Source organism: Truncatella angustata, assembly GCF_020726525.1.
Source record: "Truncatella angustata strain MPI-SDFR-AT-0073 chromosome Unknown BKA67scaffold_4, whole genome shotgun sequence".
NCBI lineage: Eukaryota > Fungi > Ascomycota > Sordariomycetes > Amphisphaeriales > Sporocadaceae > Truncatella > Truncatella angustata.
This window is the reverse complement of record NW_025763384.1, coordinates 1,906,486-1,919,542: the sequence shown is the minus strand read 5'-3', so window position 1 is coordinate 1,919,542 and position 13,057 is coordinate 1,906,486. Positions and strand designations below refer to the sequence as shown.

The window sequence follows — 13,057 nt, the reverse complement described above, 5'->3', positions numbered from 1 at the left end:
GCAAGGCCAGGCGGACATGTGAGGCATTCCCTGAGATTGCCGTTGGTAACGCCCTATAGTCCTTTATGGAAAACGTAGTGCGTTTCTGGTATGGCGTTTCTAATCTAAGGGAGCATAGTCCCTCTACTCCCCCACCCCCCGCGTATCTTTTCTAAGTAGAACGCTCGTCTATTCTTGTGTCTTTTTGAGCTTCTCATAACCTTCTCTCCCGCCGACGTCCTTCTCGAAGACTGGCCTGGGGATCTCCAGAGCCTCCGTCAGCCTACCGTATGTAATTCCGCCCAGCCTGCTAATCGGTTTCAGGACCTCGGGATCGACAATGCTCCTCTCCTCGTTGATCGCGTCCTCTCGGACCCAGAACCTCGTCCCCTCCAGCACAACCAGACACCCCGTCTTCTTGCCGGGGGTAGCCCTGCTCTCGAACTCCCGGACGCTCTCCAGCTTACACTCAACGCTGAAGACAGCCTCTCCCACCCGCGCGGCCTTGACATCCTTGCAGTCGTGCACGGGCGTCAGCCCGCTCACATCCCACTCGCTGGCACCATACGGCGCATCGACGCTGGTCGCGTTGGCCGCCTCGATGAAGCCCTCGCTGATGATGTTGACAGTGCACTCCCCGCTCTCGAGCAGGTTCTTCAGCGTGTCCTTGGGCTTGTCCTTGGTGGCGGCGAACCCGAGCACGAACAGGGGCGGGTCGTGGTTGATGACGTTGAAGTAGCTGAAGGGCGCGAGGTTGGTCGCCTGCCCGTCCGGGCTCGCGGTACTGACAAAGCCGATCGGCCGCGGCACGACGCCCGAGATCAGGAGCTTGTAGTTGAACGGCGCCGGGCGCCCCTCCTCGTACGGGTCGATGGACACGTGCTTGGCGCCGGTCGGGTGCAGGTCGTTGGCCCCGGTCCCGAACTTCCAGTCCGGGTTCGCCGTCTTGGTGTAGTGGAAGGACGCGTTCTTGTCCCAGTCTGGCCGCGAGCCCTCGACCTTCTTGAAGTCTGGGTGCGGGTTGCGCTTGATCTCGGCCTCGGCGGCCGTGGAGACAGACATCGCGTTCACTGTGAGCTTTGTCGTGATGCGGTGCGATATGAGGGGTGGCCGAGGGGTCGTGAGGGTGTTTAGTGGTGGGGCTCTAACGGTCGAGCTCTTGAGCAGTTGCGTCACTGTGGACTTGAAGACAAGCATCAGTTATTGCGAGTAATTAAAGATCACGCAATAATATATATACTAAGAAATTACGTGGAGAGATAAAGCTGTCTTTCTGTGGTTTAGTATAGCATTACTAATATACAAGTTGTGGTTCAGTGTTGTTGTATCGGTAATAATGCGCGCGTGAAGCAACGCTATAATTCCGCAATTCGGTATCTCGGCAAGTTAATGATGTACGTGGTATCAGGCCTTGAAAACAACAGTGGGGCAAGTACCGCACTATCTCCTATTACGGAAAAGTTGTACAAGCAACGCCCAAGATTTTGATATAGTCACGAATCCAGCTGTTTAACTGCCTGGATTTGCAAACAACGGCAAAGATGACGCGCCAGCTCCGTAAAGAGGAACAGTACCGCATGCATACACTCTGGATTGATACCCGGATGACCTACGAGTAGATTGTTAAAGCTACAGGCTATAGCGAGATGCAAATCCGAACAGCACTGGCTGAAGAGATACTTGACCTACTGTTACTTTTTTACCGCTGATGACTAAAGGTTAGTAATGGATTGCAAGTCCCTGTGCGCATCGCCACCCATGCAGGAACGGCGATTGGTTCTTGGCTCCTCGCTTACACTCTTCAACTAATCGGACATTCTACGGTATCAATCAGACGTTGTGACATCTGATAAGCCAAAGTCTCACTATGAGACCATCATCTCAATGCATATAGAGGTTATACTCGAAAGGTTTTTTTCTTGTTTATTGTGACTAAGCTGACTATTGGTCGCTGACGTCCTCGAATAGCTTTTGTATTGCTGGCAGGAAAGCCTGTGCATGCCTAAATTCTCCGAGCTTGACGCGCATGTAGTCGAATGCAACAAGGATAACTTCGTCCAGTTTGGCCTTTTCCTTAGCATCGACGACTCCTACTGCCTTGATATCGAGGCTATCGTCCAGAGCAGGGACCTTCTGATATCGTTGTGAGAAGTGTGTGAGCATTATTCTTCGTGCGCCCATTCTTCGTCCAACATCAATGGCTTCAGACATTGTTGAGTGCTTCTTTGCCAAAGCATCACCTTTCAATTCGTCGTCGAATGTGCTTTCATGGATCAGTAGGGTTGTGCCTTGACCAATCTTTACGAAATCGTCACTAGGCCGGCAATCGCCCGAGTAGGCAATCTTTAAGCCAGACGGCCAGGTAAACACGGTGGCGAGTGCACCGTGGCAATGCGCAACGTAAGTCGCGTCAATCTTCTCCAGACCGTAGGCTTTTTTGTATGCCGGGCTGAGAGGCGGAGATATGCATATCTTGCTTGTTTTTTGATACGCGCTGAATGATGTGAAAGTTAAGCGGTCATAGCCGTAATTCTCTATCTCGGCATACTCTCGGAGCCAATCAATCATGTGTACATGTGAAGCAACATGCAACGTAGCCGCTGGATTCGACTTGCTGGTCTCGTCGGCCCAGGCTTTGATGACTCCAGCTGTTCCAAGATGATGGTCGGCGTGCAGATGGCTAATCCAAATGACCTTGAGGTCACGCATTATCGAAGGCAGTTCGTCACCGAACACGCGTCTGAGTTGTCCCATCGTATTTTCTCCCGCGTCAAACAGGTAGTTGCCATACCCAGGAACTCTGACTAGGGTGGCAGAAACATTTCGGTATTTGGACGGAAGGGCAGAGCCAGTGCCAAGTGTGATGACTTCTGCATCACGGTTTGGTATATCAGATTCAACCTCTTCTATCTTGGCTAAGAAGTCGGCGTCCTTGCACTTTTCGCGCGCCTGCTGTGACAGTGGCTTGAGCTCTGGAATAGGGGCCTGACCATTCACTGCCAATGCTTCGACATCCGGAAATGCGACGATCTTGTCGTCTTGATGCAAGAATTGCGGGGAGAACTGGATCATCTTTCCAGTCCTACCAGTTTCGAGCGGACTTGGCAGTGATGCCACAGCCGACTTCGACAATGATTCAATGTTGCTGTGGTAAGGCATAGGAAACCTCTGGGGATCGATCTGATGTAATTTGAAGGTCTGGACAGCTGCGGATTCCAGGGCCAACATATTTGGAGAACAATCGCCTGAGCAAATGATATGCCTCATGGCGGTGGTTTTCTGCATAAAGGCCTGCAGGCGTACGTCGTGGACCACACCAGGACCTAGAATCCAGAACGCAGCATTGATACCCCTCATTATCTCTCCATTCGAGAACTCGGGCCTGTTGATCAACGGTTCGACATATGAAAGGTCGGGAACATCCAAAACTGCAAAACCTTCGCCTAGGACAGTTTCTCCAAGGACCATGTCGGGCGTTACGACTACGCCATCCTTGGCTGTAACAGTCTCGCCGGCAGTGAGCTTTCTGTAGTCGGACTTTTCGATAGCATACTTCTGTGCCTCCTTGACCTGGAACTTGCCTCTTCTGTCGTGGCTCTTCACAATATAGCACAAGGACTGTTTTGATGGCTCAGTCCCAGGGAGGGTCAGGTGCATAGCGGCGGGCCACGGTCGGCGCACTAACACAGGTATGTTTGGCACGTTCTCGCCTTCTCCCGGGAGCGGACCTTTGTATTGTTGGATGTGGCCCTTCTCATTCCGTACGAACAGTTTCGCTGGCAACTTGGCTTGATAAAGGGTTGTCTCCGTGAGGGCATCTAGATTCCAGTTCGAGTTGAACATTTGCGAGACAATCTCTGTTACTTTCTTCTGATCGTCCTCTTTGGATGTCTTTGGCGGTGCTGAGTTAGAACTCGGCTCATCCAGCGTCATCTCCTCGTGGCTTCGTTTCCTCGAGCTGACTGGTTTGTTGCTATTGGCTTCAACCGGCATGTACCAGACGTTGATATTGGTATCTTTCCAGTCTGGCTCATTTTGGCTGTTGCTGGCCACGCGCGGGTCGTGTCTGACTTCGTGCGGCTGAAGCGGGAGTCCCTTTCGAAAGACGAAGCGTCTCGACGTCGCAAGTAGCTGGGCCAGGTTTTTGCCACCATGTATGCGTAGGTTCGATATTGCCCCTTCATCGAGCGGTTTCGTGCCCTTCTTCTTTCTCTCCGCATTCACTGCCCTGACGGCGTCTTTTTGGGTAGAAATGACATCGGACAGAGTCAGTATCAGGCCAATCAGACCGCCAGCATTGTGCCAATTTACTAAGCCGCTCATGAATATATCCTCGGTCTTGTTGAGTGCAAGTTTGCGCTGCACTATAGCACGCTGCGTGCCCTCGGAAATGTTACCAAATACATAGCGTTGGTTGTCGAAATGAAGCATCAAACAGGTTCCTTGCGTATCGGCAGTAGGCGTCGTTACAAGCTGAACGTGACTCAACATCCTGGTGCCGAACACGCGTCCCGCGGTCTCTTCTGCAGTGAGATCAGGTTTCTTCTGTACACGAGAATCTTGGCTGAAGATGAAGAAGCGAGGTGTGCCGAGGGTCCTCCAAAGAATGCGCGAGCCGGATGGGACAGGCAGGATGCGCAGAGTCGTGCCCTTCTCCGCGTAGAACAATTTGGGGGGGACGACAGCACCCTCGAACGGAAGCTTGGTGTTGGACAGAACGGATCGAGGGGTGTAACGAGAGGTAGGAGCTGCCGGGCGAGAGCGAGGGCGAGGGCCCGGTCGAGGTCGAGGATGAGCGCGTAGTTTCTCGAGTTGTTCAGATTTAGCGATCGGAGCCCTGCTCACGTTTTTGATGTTCAGCCGCGGTTGCATGAGTTTATGCGACCACGAAATCAAAGCACAGCAATTACAAATGCTGCAGCAATTCTTTTGCAGGGCTGATGTTCTACATCGAGCATCCACAGGGATGACTCTTTCAAAATCTGGACCTGGCCCTCTGCGGAAATTATTTGTTATCGATAAGGTCGGGAGCTCCCTCTAACCTTAGGTTAGTCTATAGATCCGTACTACATGGCAACTTACAGTATGTAGCCTAAGGTTAGGTTAACCTTAGTTGACTACTCACTGCAGCGCAGTGGCACACACCATCACTGTCGCGCTGTGCCCACTTTGGGTGTACGATGAGGAGCAACTCTGGAATAATGTTGTTGTGTTGTTTTACAAATGGAGTGCCACTTTATCTGCGTCGGTGAGATTTCGAGAACGTGCTCAAGTCTGCCACCAATTGGGTTTGTTCGCTCTCCGGCTATGTAGGTACGGAGTAATAGAATTCACTTATCATTCAGCCGGTCGCCATTGTCACCCAGCACCGGCACGCGGGGCTGCCGACGGATGCATCTATGCAACGATATTCCCGAGGTTATTACAGTAGTATGCGTTTGATGGCACTGCATCCATAACATGCCCCGCGAAGCAAACCACGTCGCCCGCTTCCAGTGACAGTCGTCAACCTCGTTTTTAAAGTTCCAGTCCATCGAGAGGTTCGGTTGATTATATTTCCTAAGAGACGGACTTCTTGCGTACCTGCGGACTTTGTGCTGTGACGATGGCGTGCACTGTTGAATCAGAGAGACTCGGTGTCTTGCGGGGCCTAGAGGTGAAATCGAAGGACTCGGACTCGAGCATCTACTATTATGGAAGTGTCCCGTATGCCTTGGCCCCAGTTGAAGAATGGCGGTTTCGCCGGCCAAGGCCCTTGCCCCAAAGCTATCGATATCATGGGACTTACACAGGAAACACCCCGGTCTGTCCACAGCCAGAATGGCTCGGTTCCCGTCAAGAAAAGCTATGGGATGAGGACTGTCTCCGCTTAAACATATACATTCCTGCCGGAAAGCCGCCCTCGGAGGGCTGGCCAGTTTTCTTCTACATTCATGGCGGTTTCTTACAATGGGGCAACCCCAATATGGCACCCGAAGATATCGCACCGCTACTGACGGAGACAGCGTTTCGGTGCATCATTGTCCAGCCAGCCTACCGCCTCAATGCTTTTGGTTTCCTGGCGAGCCACGAGCTGCAAGCTGAAGCCGAAGGTCACGGCCATACCGCGGGCAACAATGGCTTCTGGGATCAGCGTGCGGCCCTCGAGTGGACTCATGCGAACATTGGAGACTTCGGAGGAAACCCTCGCAACATCACAGTTGGGGGCTACTCAGCTGGTGCGCATAGCACGTTCCAACAGCTTGCCCACGAGCTCTACTTTGTGCCAGCCGACAAGGCGATCATCCGGCGGGCGATCATGTGGAGTAACAGTCCAGGAATTCAGCCGAAAGACATGCAAGAACAGCAAAAGCAGTTTGATGAACTGCTCTCGGCGCTTGGGATCTCTCTTGGACTCTCTGCTTCGGAGAAGCTGAAGAAGCTAAGACAGACCCCTGCACGGGACATCATCGATGCTCAAGCCGAGATGAAGATTACAGATTTCCGTGCGACTACGGACAACTCCTTCATCTCGGCCGAAAGTATAGCCCACATCAATTCGGGGGACTTCGCCCGACGAATGAAGAGTCGAGGCATCAAACTAATGAATGGAGAATGCCAGGACGAGCACAATCTCTATCGCGCCTGGCGGACGGCCAAGGACTCTTACGACGGTCTCTACACCAGGCTATGCGCAGACTATCCAGAGAGAGCTGTCCAGAAGTTGCTACGGTATTATTGCGGCCCATCACAGAGCCTTCCCCCCGGGTACACGAGCTGGCAGGATCTCTTCGGGCACGCCTATGCCAACCTGCAAGTTCATTGCATCGAGCGTGGGTTTCACAATAAGCTCTCGACGCAGTTACAGCCCGGCAGGGACCTTTTGAGATACAGAATCGAGTGGCGCGCTGGATGCGCTGGCTATCCGCCCGAGTGGGGTGTCACCCACGCAACGGACATGGCTATCTGGTTCTGGTATCCTGATCTCACAGACGAGGAGAAGAAGATCCTAAAGCCCTGGAACGAGGCGTTCGCTCGGTTTGTCAAGGGCGAGCATGCCGACTGGGGAACAAAGAACATGCAGGAGATGAGACGATTGCGACCTGACGGACAAACTGATATTTTGAAGGTCGATGAGAAGTGGGAGGAAGGTTTGCATGTTTGGAAACTTGTCAACGGGAGCGACGACAAACCGCAGCTTTAAACTGCTGGGTTAAGGGAGACGATTTGAACCTCATTAGAGGTATATATACTGCTTATCAAATATGTACAATTCTAGAAACCGGGACGGGTGAGATGCGCATCTGACCTTGATGGAGATCGTCGACCCGCCATCCGAAACGTTACTCTCTATGAGACAGTGATGCTGGCGCTTCCCTTGGAGTAGTAACCCTCAGTCGCAACAATCTGGTAGTTGTGAGTGCCCAAGGTCATGCCCAGCTTGGCCCAAGCATTGAAGTGGTTGGCGGTTGTGACAGTGCCGCTGCTGCGCTTGCTCTGACGCACACTCCAGAACTGGGTGAAGGTAGCGGTGCCCTGGATAGATGGCGCGTTGGTTCTGGTAGCAGTGTAGATCTTGTAGGTAGCGCCGTCGCTGGTCACGGTGCCCTTGTAGGTGGCGCCAGTCGAAGGGTCGTACGTGCCGAACGACTCAACGATGTAGTACTCGATCAGAGGAGAGGTGGTCCAGCCGTATATCGAAAGATAGGAGTTGCCATTGGGGCTGTAGGAGCCAGAGAAAGAGATGGAGCTGCGACATGGTTAGGTTCTACATCTATAGACTACCAAGGATATGGCTTACCGAGCGCTGCCAGTGCTCCAACCCTTGCCGCCGACGAAGTTTCCGTCGCCGTTCCAGGACACAGCGTATTGTCCGCTGTTGCCGTTCTTGTAGGTCACGGTGCTTGCATTGTCGGTCCAGAACGAGTAATAGTAACCCCCGCTGGTTCCAGTCGAGCTGGAGGTACGGGCCACCAGCTCGCTAGGTGCGCGGACGGCGAGCTCAGTAGGCGCAGCCAGCACGCCGGAAAGCGTTGCGGTAGCGGCCAGAAGGAGCGATGTGAATGAAACCATTTTCAAGTTTGTGAAGTGAAACGAATGTAGTCAACGAGTGAAAGGTTATCTGTGCCTCATTTCCCCCATCTCCGACCACTTGGGGTTCCCCTTCTTATATACCAGTGAGCATGATGCCCAGGATACCCCCTTACTGTATGGCTCCATCTGCTATGACCAACCGTACCAGCAACGAACGGCATCATAAACGCTTTAGTTTGGCTACCGTTCGGCGATGCAACTCTGATCCAGACAATGACCGTTAGCGTAGTACGGGGAGTAATTAGATCCCATCAATCCGGGTACGGTTTCTATACCATGGGAGATTTTGCTCCACAAAGGACCATTCCTGGGTCTTCAAGCGCGCCGGAGACAGGGGCCCTATTTCCGAATCAGTGTTGGTTAGGGCCAAAACTCTGGGGCGCCACTGCTCCAAATTGATTGCCGTTGGCTCGTAATTGTTGTCCTGCGTGCCTGCATTGCCGAACCCTTGAGCCTCTAGATTGGACTAGCCTTAGTTAATTGTTGGTAAGGTTCCGTAAAACGTGGATTAATCACGATTATGTCGGCTGCGCATGTGATTTGAATGCTTATTTCATCAACCTTAATCTCTGTTACTCCATCTTATCTAGGTTAACTCTATATTACGAAATCAGTTTTCCGCTCTCATTAACGGCATCTACGCCCTGATCTTTGCCAGGGCATAGAACGTCGTACCGCCACACGGCCCGAATATGAAGGACCGCGCAAAGGATCCACAGAACAGCCAATATGACCGTCAAGCCCGCCGCCACGCCCTTGATGCCATCGCTGTCAAGGAGGTTGCCGATTTGTATCGTCGCAATCGTCAATCCAGCATTTGGGAAGACGAATGCCCACCACTGTAAACTGAATTCCATCTTCTTGATCCCTTGAATCAGAGATAGTGTCGTTAGTGCCGAAAACCAGATGGCGAACATCCATAGAAACAGCCCGGCGGGCAAAGCTAACGCAAGCCAAAGATCACCGATATCTAGTGAACTGATTCCAGCAAATCCCTCAGGCAGTCGGCTCTTAGCTTGCTGGCCCAAGGATATGAGACCCGCGCAAGTGTACGCCGCCGGGCCGACAGACACATACATACCGGGTCTGGTACTTGGGGGCGGCATCTCGCCCTGAATCAGCCGTGCATAGAACACGCTATACATGAGCAGCGACAACATCCATCCAAGCCCTTGCCCAGCTATTCCCGCAATGATAATCTGTGTAGCGCTCAGATCAGGCTGGGTCTTGGCAACCTGCGCAGCAAGAGGGCCAGATACTAGGAAAGGATATGCTGGCAGGATCCAAGCCGGCAACGCCTCGTTAATATCCAGCCTCTCAGTATGGAAAATAATGTCATACTGGAAGACCGCAACAAGTGTTGCGGAGGCAATGTACATCCAGAATAGTACTTGCACTGCTTTGATAAGCCAGACATTATCATTAGCCAGACCAGGGATTCCATACGCCGCTACGCCATAGAGGATCAGTGCAACGGAAACCCAGAATGATCCAAAGAAAAAGCTTTCAGACGGGTGATGGAGACTCTTTATGAATGCCTGAGGCTTGAGTAGGAATCGTGCCAAGATCATGCAGGTAAAGGTGACAAAGAGGACGATATCAAGGACGAAGACCACCTTTCCTATTGTCTCCAGCCCTCGAAAGGTAAATGGTTGTTGGCTGAGGAGACTTGCCATTGCTCCAGTAGACATCGTGCACGGGAACCAGCCCCATGTTATGCGAGTAATCCTGTTGCGGAATGGCACATGTTGCTTGTCTGAAGCACCCGGCTCAATTTGCTGCTGATGGTCCATCGAGCCATGCTTGCGATACCTCATTCTCAACAGTACAGTTTTGAGAGTGAACAGAATCGCTGGCCTACTTCTGCGGCTATTCTGGCGAGATACTTCTAAGTATTAACGCAGGTGAATGATTTGCGTCGTCGATTAGGATTTTTGCTTGGTGGCACGATGCCAGCCATCATTTTCAAAAGCGGCGAAAACCATGCCTACTCCTTCTTATAACAATATCCGCGCATGTCTTGTTTCTCGACCTGACTCTTCTTTGCACGTCATCGGTCCACAACATCCGTTGGCTTGGGCCCTTCTCCAGCCGCTAAACATTGTAGTTCGTGCCGTATATCCGCGTCTTTGCTAGAGCCATGACGAGCAAAGAGTAAACCATCTGTAAGATTCAGTGCTATTTGTCTGCAATAAGTAATCTTGGCGTGTGGCTGTGACTAACAACTAATTTTTTTCTTTTCCAAGTTACGCTGAGAATTTCTTCACTGTTTGTGTCAATCAAATAGGAGCGATCCCGTATTTTCCGGTGGCTAACATATCCTTGTTAAACTATACCGGCTCTCCATATTATTTTGATAATACCACCTTGGGTCCAAAACCTAGAATCCGTCAGTGAAGTGCAATGGATGAGGCGGCCTGCCATACTCTCAATCACGCCTGTATGCACTGCCATTCAGAACTCAATGTTTCGACTACAGAGTCAAATAGCTACATATAAGGTTTGACTTGTTTTGTCGCCAAGAAGCGTCCGTTCACTGTAGTGATCCTGAGGTTTTGTCGCATTTCTGACGCGCTTTGGTCTAGACTAGCCTTAATCACCTGTTTCCTTAGTGAGGGAAACTTCGTCAACCGCTTTCCGTATTCCTACGATCAATACACCTTTGACCAATCGGCCAGCGTCATGTGTCCCAAAGAAGTCAATTTGCTGTCATGCGAATTTGATCGCGGATCATCGTCGTTTCTTCTTGATCCCGTGGCCTCGTAACTATTTCAGGTCAGTTCCAACCGTGTCTGCTCGAATCATATCAATATCGGCAACACGCTTCAGGATTTTAGATACGGTACTTTCAAGCACCTGCACCGAATAGCTAAATTTCGTTGACTGTTCTCTATTTCCCATTTCTCTCATTGCATTTGGTCAAACTACCATCTTCTTTCTACGTGTCATTATTTCTTTGATATTGTATTTTGTTGTAAGAATTTTCAGTTTGTTTTAGCCCCATCATTATGTTGAAAAGCAGCCCACGTATATATGTGATGCGTTGAAGCGACCGGATAGGCCTAGGCCCAGTCGCTACTTGCACCAATCATTGCTTCGACAGCATAGGTGCGCGTACTGTAACCGCGACCCCCGCTTTAGCAGGCACTTCTCGAACTGTTTGCCAATATTAACTGTAAGCGCACGCTGTTGACACCATGAGTACAGAACTCATCGTGAAAGATGCGTCTTCTTAATGCAGAGTCAAGACAATTGTGCGAGTTCTTCGGCAGCGAGATCCCCGAATATGCCATTCTGTCACATACTTGGGGAAAAGACGAAGTCAGCTACAGAGACATCAGAAAAGTCCCAAATCATAGAGAGAAGGCCGGCTATGCAAAGATCAATGGTTGCTGCGTCCAGGCGATGCGAGATGATATTTCTTGGGTCTGGATAGATACTTGCTGTATCGACAAGAAAAGCAGCGCTGAGCTTTCGGAGACGATCAACTCCATGTATCGCTATTACGAGGAATCAAAGGTGTGCTATGTATACCTCGCCGATGTGGGCAAACGCCAGCAAGACGGGCTGGGATTCTGGACAGAGGTACGCCAGAGCCGTTGGTTCACTAGAGGTTGGACGCTCCAAGAGCTGCTAGCACCAAAGAGGCTTGCTATGTTCAACCAGCACTGGGTCTTGCTCGATCGTTGTACCTACGGACCGCTTTTCCACCTTGATACTGAATGGTCTGTGGCTATCACCGAGGCCACTGGAATATCCAGCGACTACTTCCGACCACCTCGTAATCCGGTCACAGAGGCAACGGTGGCGGAGCGGCTGTCATGGGCAGCACGACGAGAAACCACAAGGCGCGAAGACATGGCATACTGTTTACTTGGTTTATTCCAGTTGAATATGCCTCTACTTTACGGTGAAGGCGATCGTGCTTTCGTGAGGCTGCAGGAGGAAATTATCAGAACGACAAATGACCACACCATTCTTACCTGGGGACTAGGATATTCTCCCGGATCATTCATATCAGGACACAGACTTTACAAACCCGACTGGCAGTTGCAATCCCCCCTGGTGCCCTCTCCCGACCTCTTCGAGGACTGGGGTTCTAGCCCTGCTCTGAAAACATTCCTATCAGCAGATCTACCTGGAAAAATCCAAGTTTTAGGACGTGGATTCCCTTACACCATGACAAATTCAGGCATCCAAATGGAGTTGCCACTGATTTGGCTAGACAAGGCTAATGGCGTGGCGCTTGCCATTCTCAATTGCGGCACGCATTGGAATTCTGCCAACGGTTCATATGTATCTCTTCCTCTGGTCTTCTCCGTTGAAGCCCAAGGGGCTGTTGGCCTGGAGTCTTTTTCGATCGCATCAAGAGCCCATGGAATTCTTCCTTTCCTGGTGCCCCATGCGATAGACCAATTTGCCGAGAGGACGACTTTGTTTTTGACAGAAAGCATCGCTGCGTACTCATGGAATTACCAGCCTCGCCCGAAAGGGAGAAGCTCTGATATATTCCTCCACGTCGCCCCCCTAGTATCCCTCGGCTTCTATTTGACGGACTTCTGCCCGCCTCATCTTTTCACAGATGAGATCGAAGACATGATCTACAATTCGGTCCTTCTCATGAGAACCGATAGGTGCCCTGGCCTGTTAAGGTTCGAGCGACCAGATGGTGTTAGCATTCTGCTACTAGTATATACGCAAGTATACTCGTATTCCCTCAATGATCCGGATGCGCTTGAAGTTGTCGGCTCTTTCCGCGTAGGTGATTTTGATAACTCGTGGCAGATTATGCTTGAGCAGAACTCACGAAACTTTGATTTTCACCGACTTAGAAGATCCTCCCGGTTTTCATGGGGTACATCCTTCCAATACCATGTCCACGAACCAGGGAGACTCAAGAAAGGTTCGGCCACTCTTGAAACGAGATTCTTCCGTGAAGAGTCGCCCCTCACCAGCCAGTTTCGTGTCTCATTGAACCTCAAGGACGTAAATGACTAGGAAGACA

At 51.2% G+C, this 13,057-nt stretch overlaps 6 protein-coding genes across 6 annotated transcripts; 2 read left to right on the top strand and 4 right to left on the bottom strand.

Moving 5' to 3' along the window:
- Positions 1-168: 168 nt before the first annotated feature.
- BKA67DRAFT_518339 (uncharacterized protein) lies at positions 169-1,041 on the bottom strand (the record flags this gene model as incomplete). The annotated part of the gene is made up of 1 exon (XM_046097997.1): positions 169-1,041. The coding sequence occupies one exon, from the start codon at positions 1,039-1,041 to the stop codon at positions 169-171; it is 873 nt and encodes a 290-aa protein (XP_045958556.1).
- A 553-nt stretch (positions 1,042-1,594) lies between these two features.
- Positions 1,595-5,190, bottom strand: BKA67DRAFT_564634 (uncharacterized protein). Its single transcript, XM_046102759.1, has one exon. The coding sequence runs from the start codon at positions 4,849-4,851 to the stop codon at positions 1,921-1,923; it is 2,931 nt and encodes a 976-aa protein (XP_045958555.1). The 5' UTR covers positions 4,852-5,190; the 3' UTR covers positions 1,595-1,920.
- A 394-nt stretch (positions 5,191-5,584) lies between these two features.
- On the top strand, positions 5,585-7,162 carry BKA67DRAFT_517774 (Alpha/Beta hydrolase protein; the record flags this gene model as incomplete). The annotated part of the gene is made up of 1 exon (XM_046097938.1): positions 5,585-7,162. The coding sequence occupies one exon, from the start codon at positions 5,585-5,587 to the stop codon at positions 7,160-7,162; it is 1,578 nt and encodes a 525-aa protein (XP_045958554.1).
- A 146-nt stretch (positions 7,163-7,308) lies between these two features.
- BKA67DRAFT_518440 (endo-1,4-beta-xylanase I) lies at positions 7,309-8,031 on the bottom strand (the record flags this gene model as incomplete). The annotated part of the gene is made up of 2 exons (XM_046098007.1): positions 7,309-7,708; positions 7,760-8,031. The coding sequence occupies 2 exons, from the start codon at positions 8,029-8,031 to the stop codon at positions 7,309-7,311; spliced, it is 672 nt and encodes a 223-aa protein (XP_045958553.1).
- Positions 8,032-8,599: 568 nt separating this feature from the next.
- On the bottom strand, positions 8,600-10,089 carry BKA67DRAFT_564631 (voltage-dependent anion channel). The gene has a single exon (XM_046102758.1). It carries the CDS (start codon positions 9,867-9,869, stop codon positions 8,655-8,657), a length of 1,215 nt encoding a protein of 404 aa, XP_045958552.1. The 5' UTR covers positions 9,870-10,089; the 3' UTR covers positions 8,600-8,654.
- A 1,185-nt stretch (positions 10,090-11,274) lies between these two features.
- On the top strand, positions 11,275-12,971 carry BKA67DRAFT_535612 (heterokaryon incompatibility protein-domain-containing protein; the record flags this gene model as incomplete). The annotated part of the gene is made up of 2 exons (XM_046100044.1): positions 11,275-12,810; positions 12,885-12,971. The coding sequence occupies 2 exons, from the start codon at positions 11,275-11,277 to the stop codon at positions 12,969-12,971; spliced, it is 1,623 nt and encodes a 540-aa protein (XP_045958551.1).
- Between the last annotated feature and the right edge of the window lie 86 nt (positions 12,972-13,057).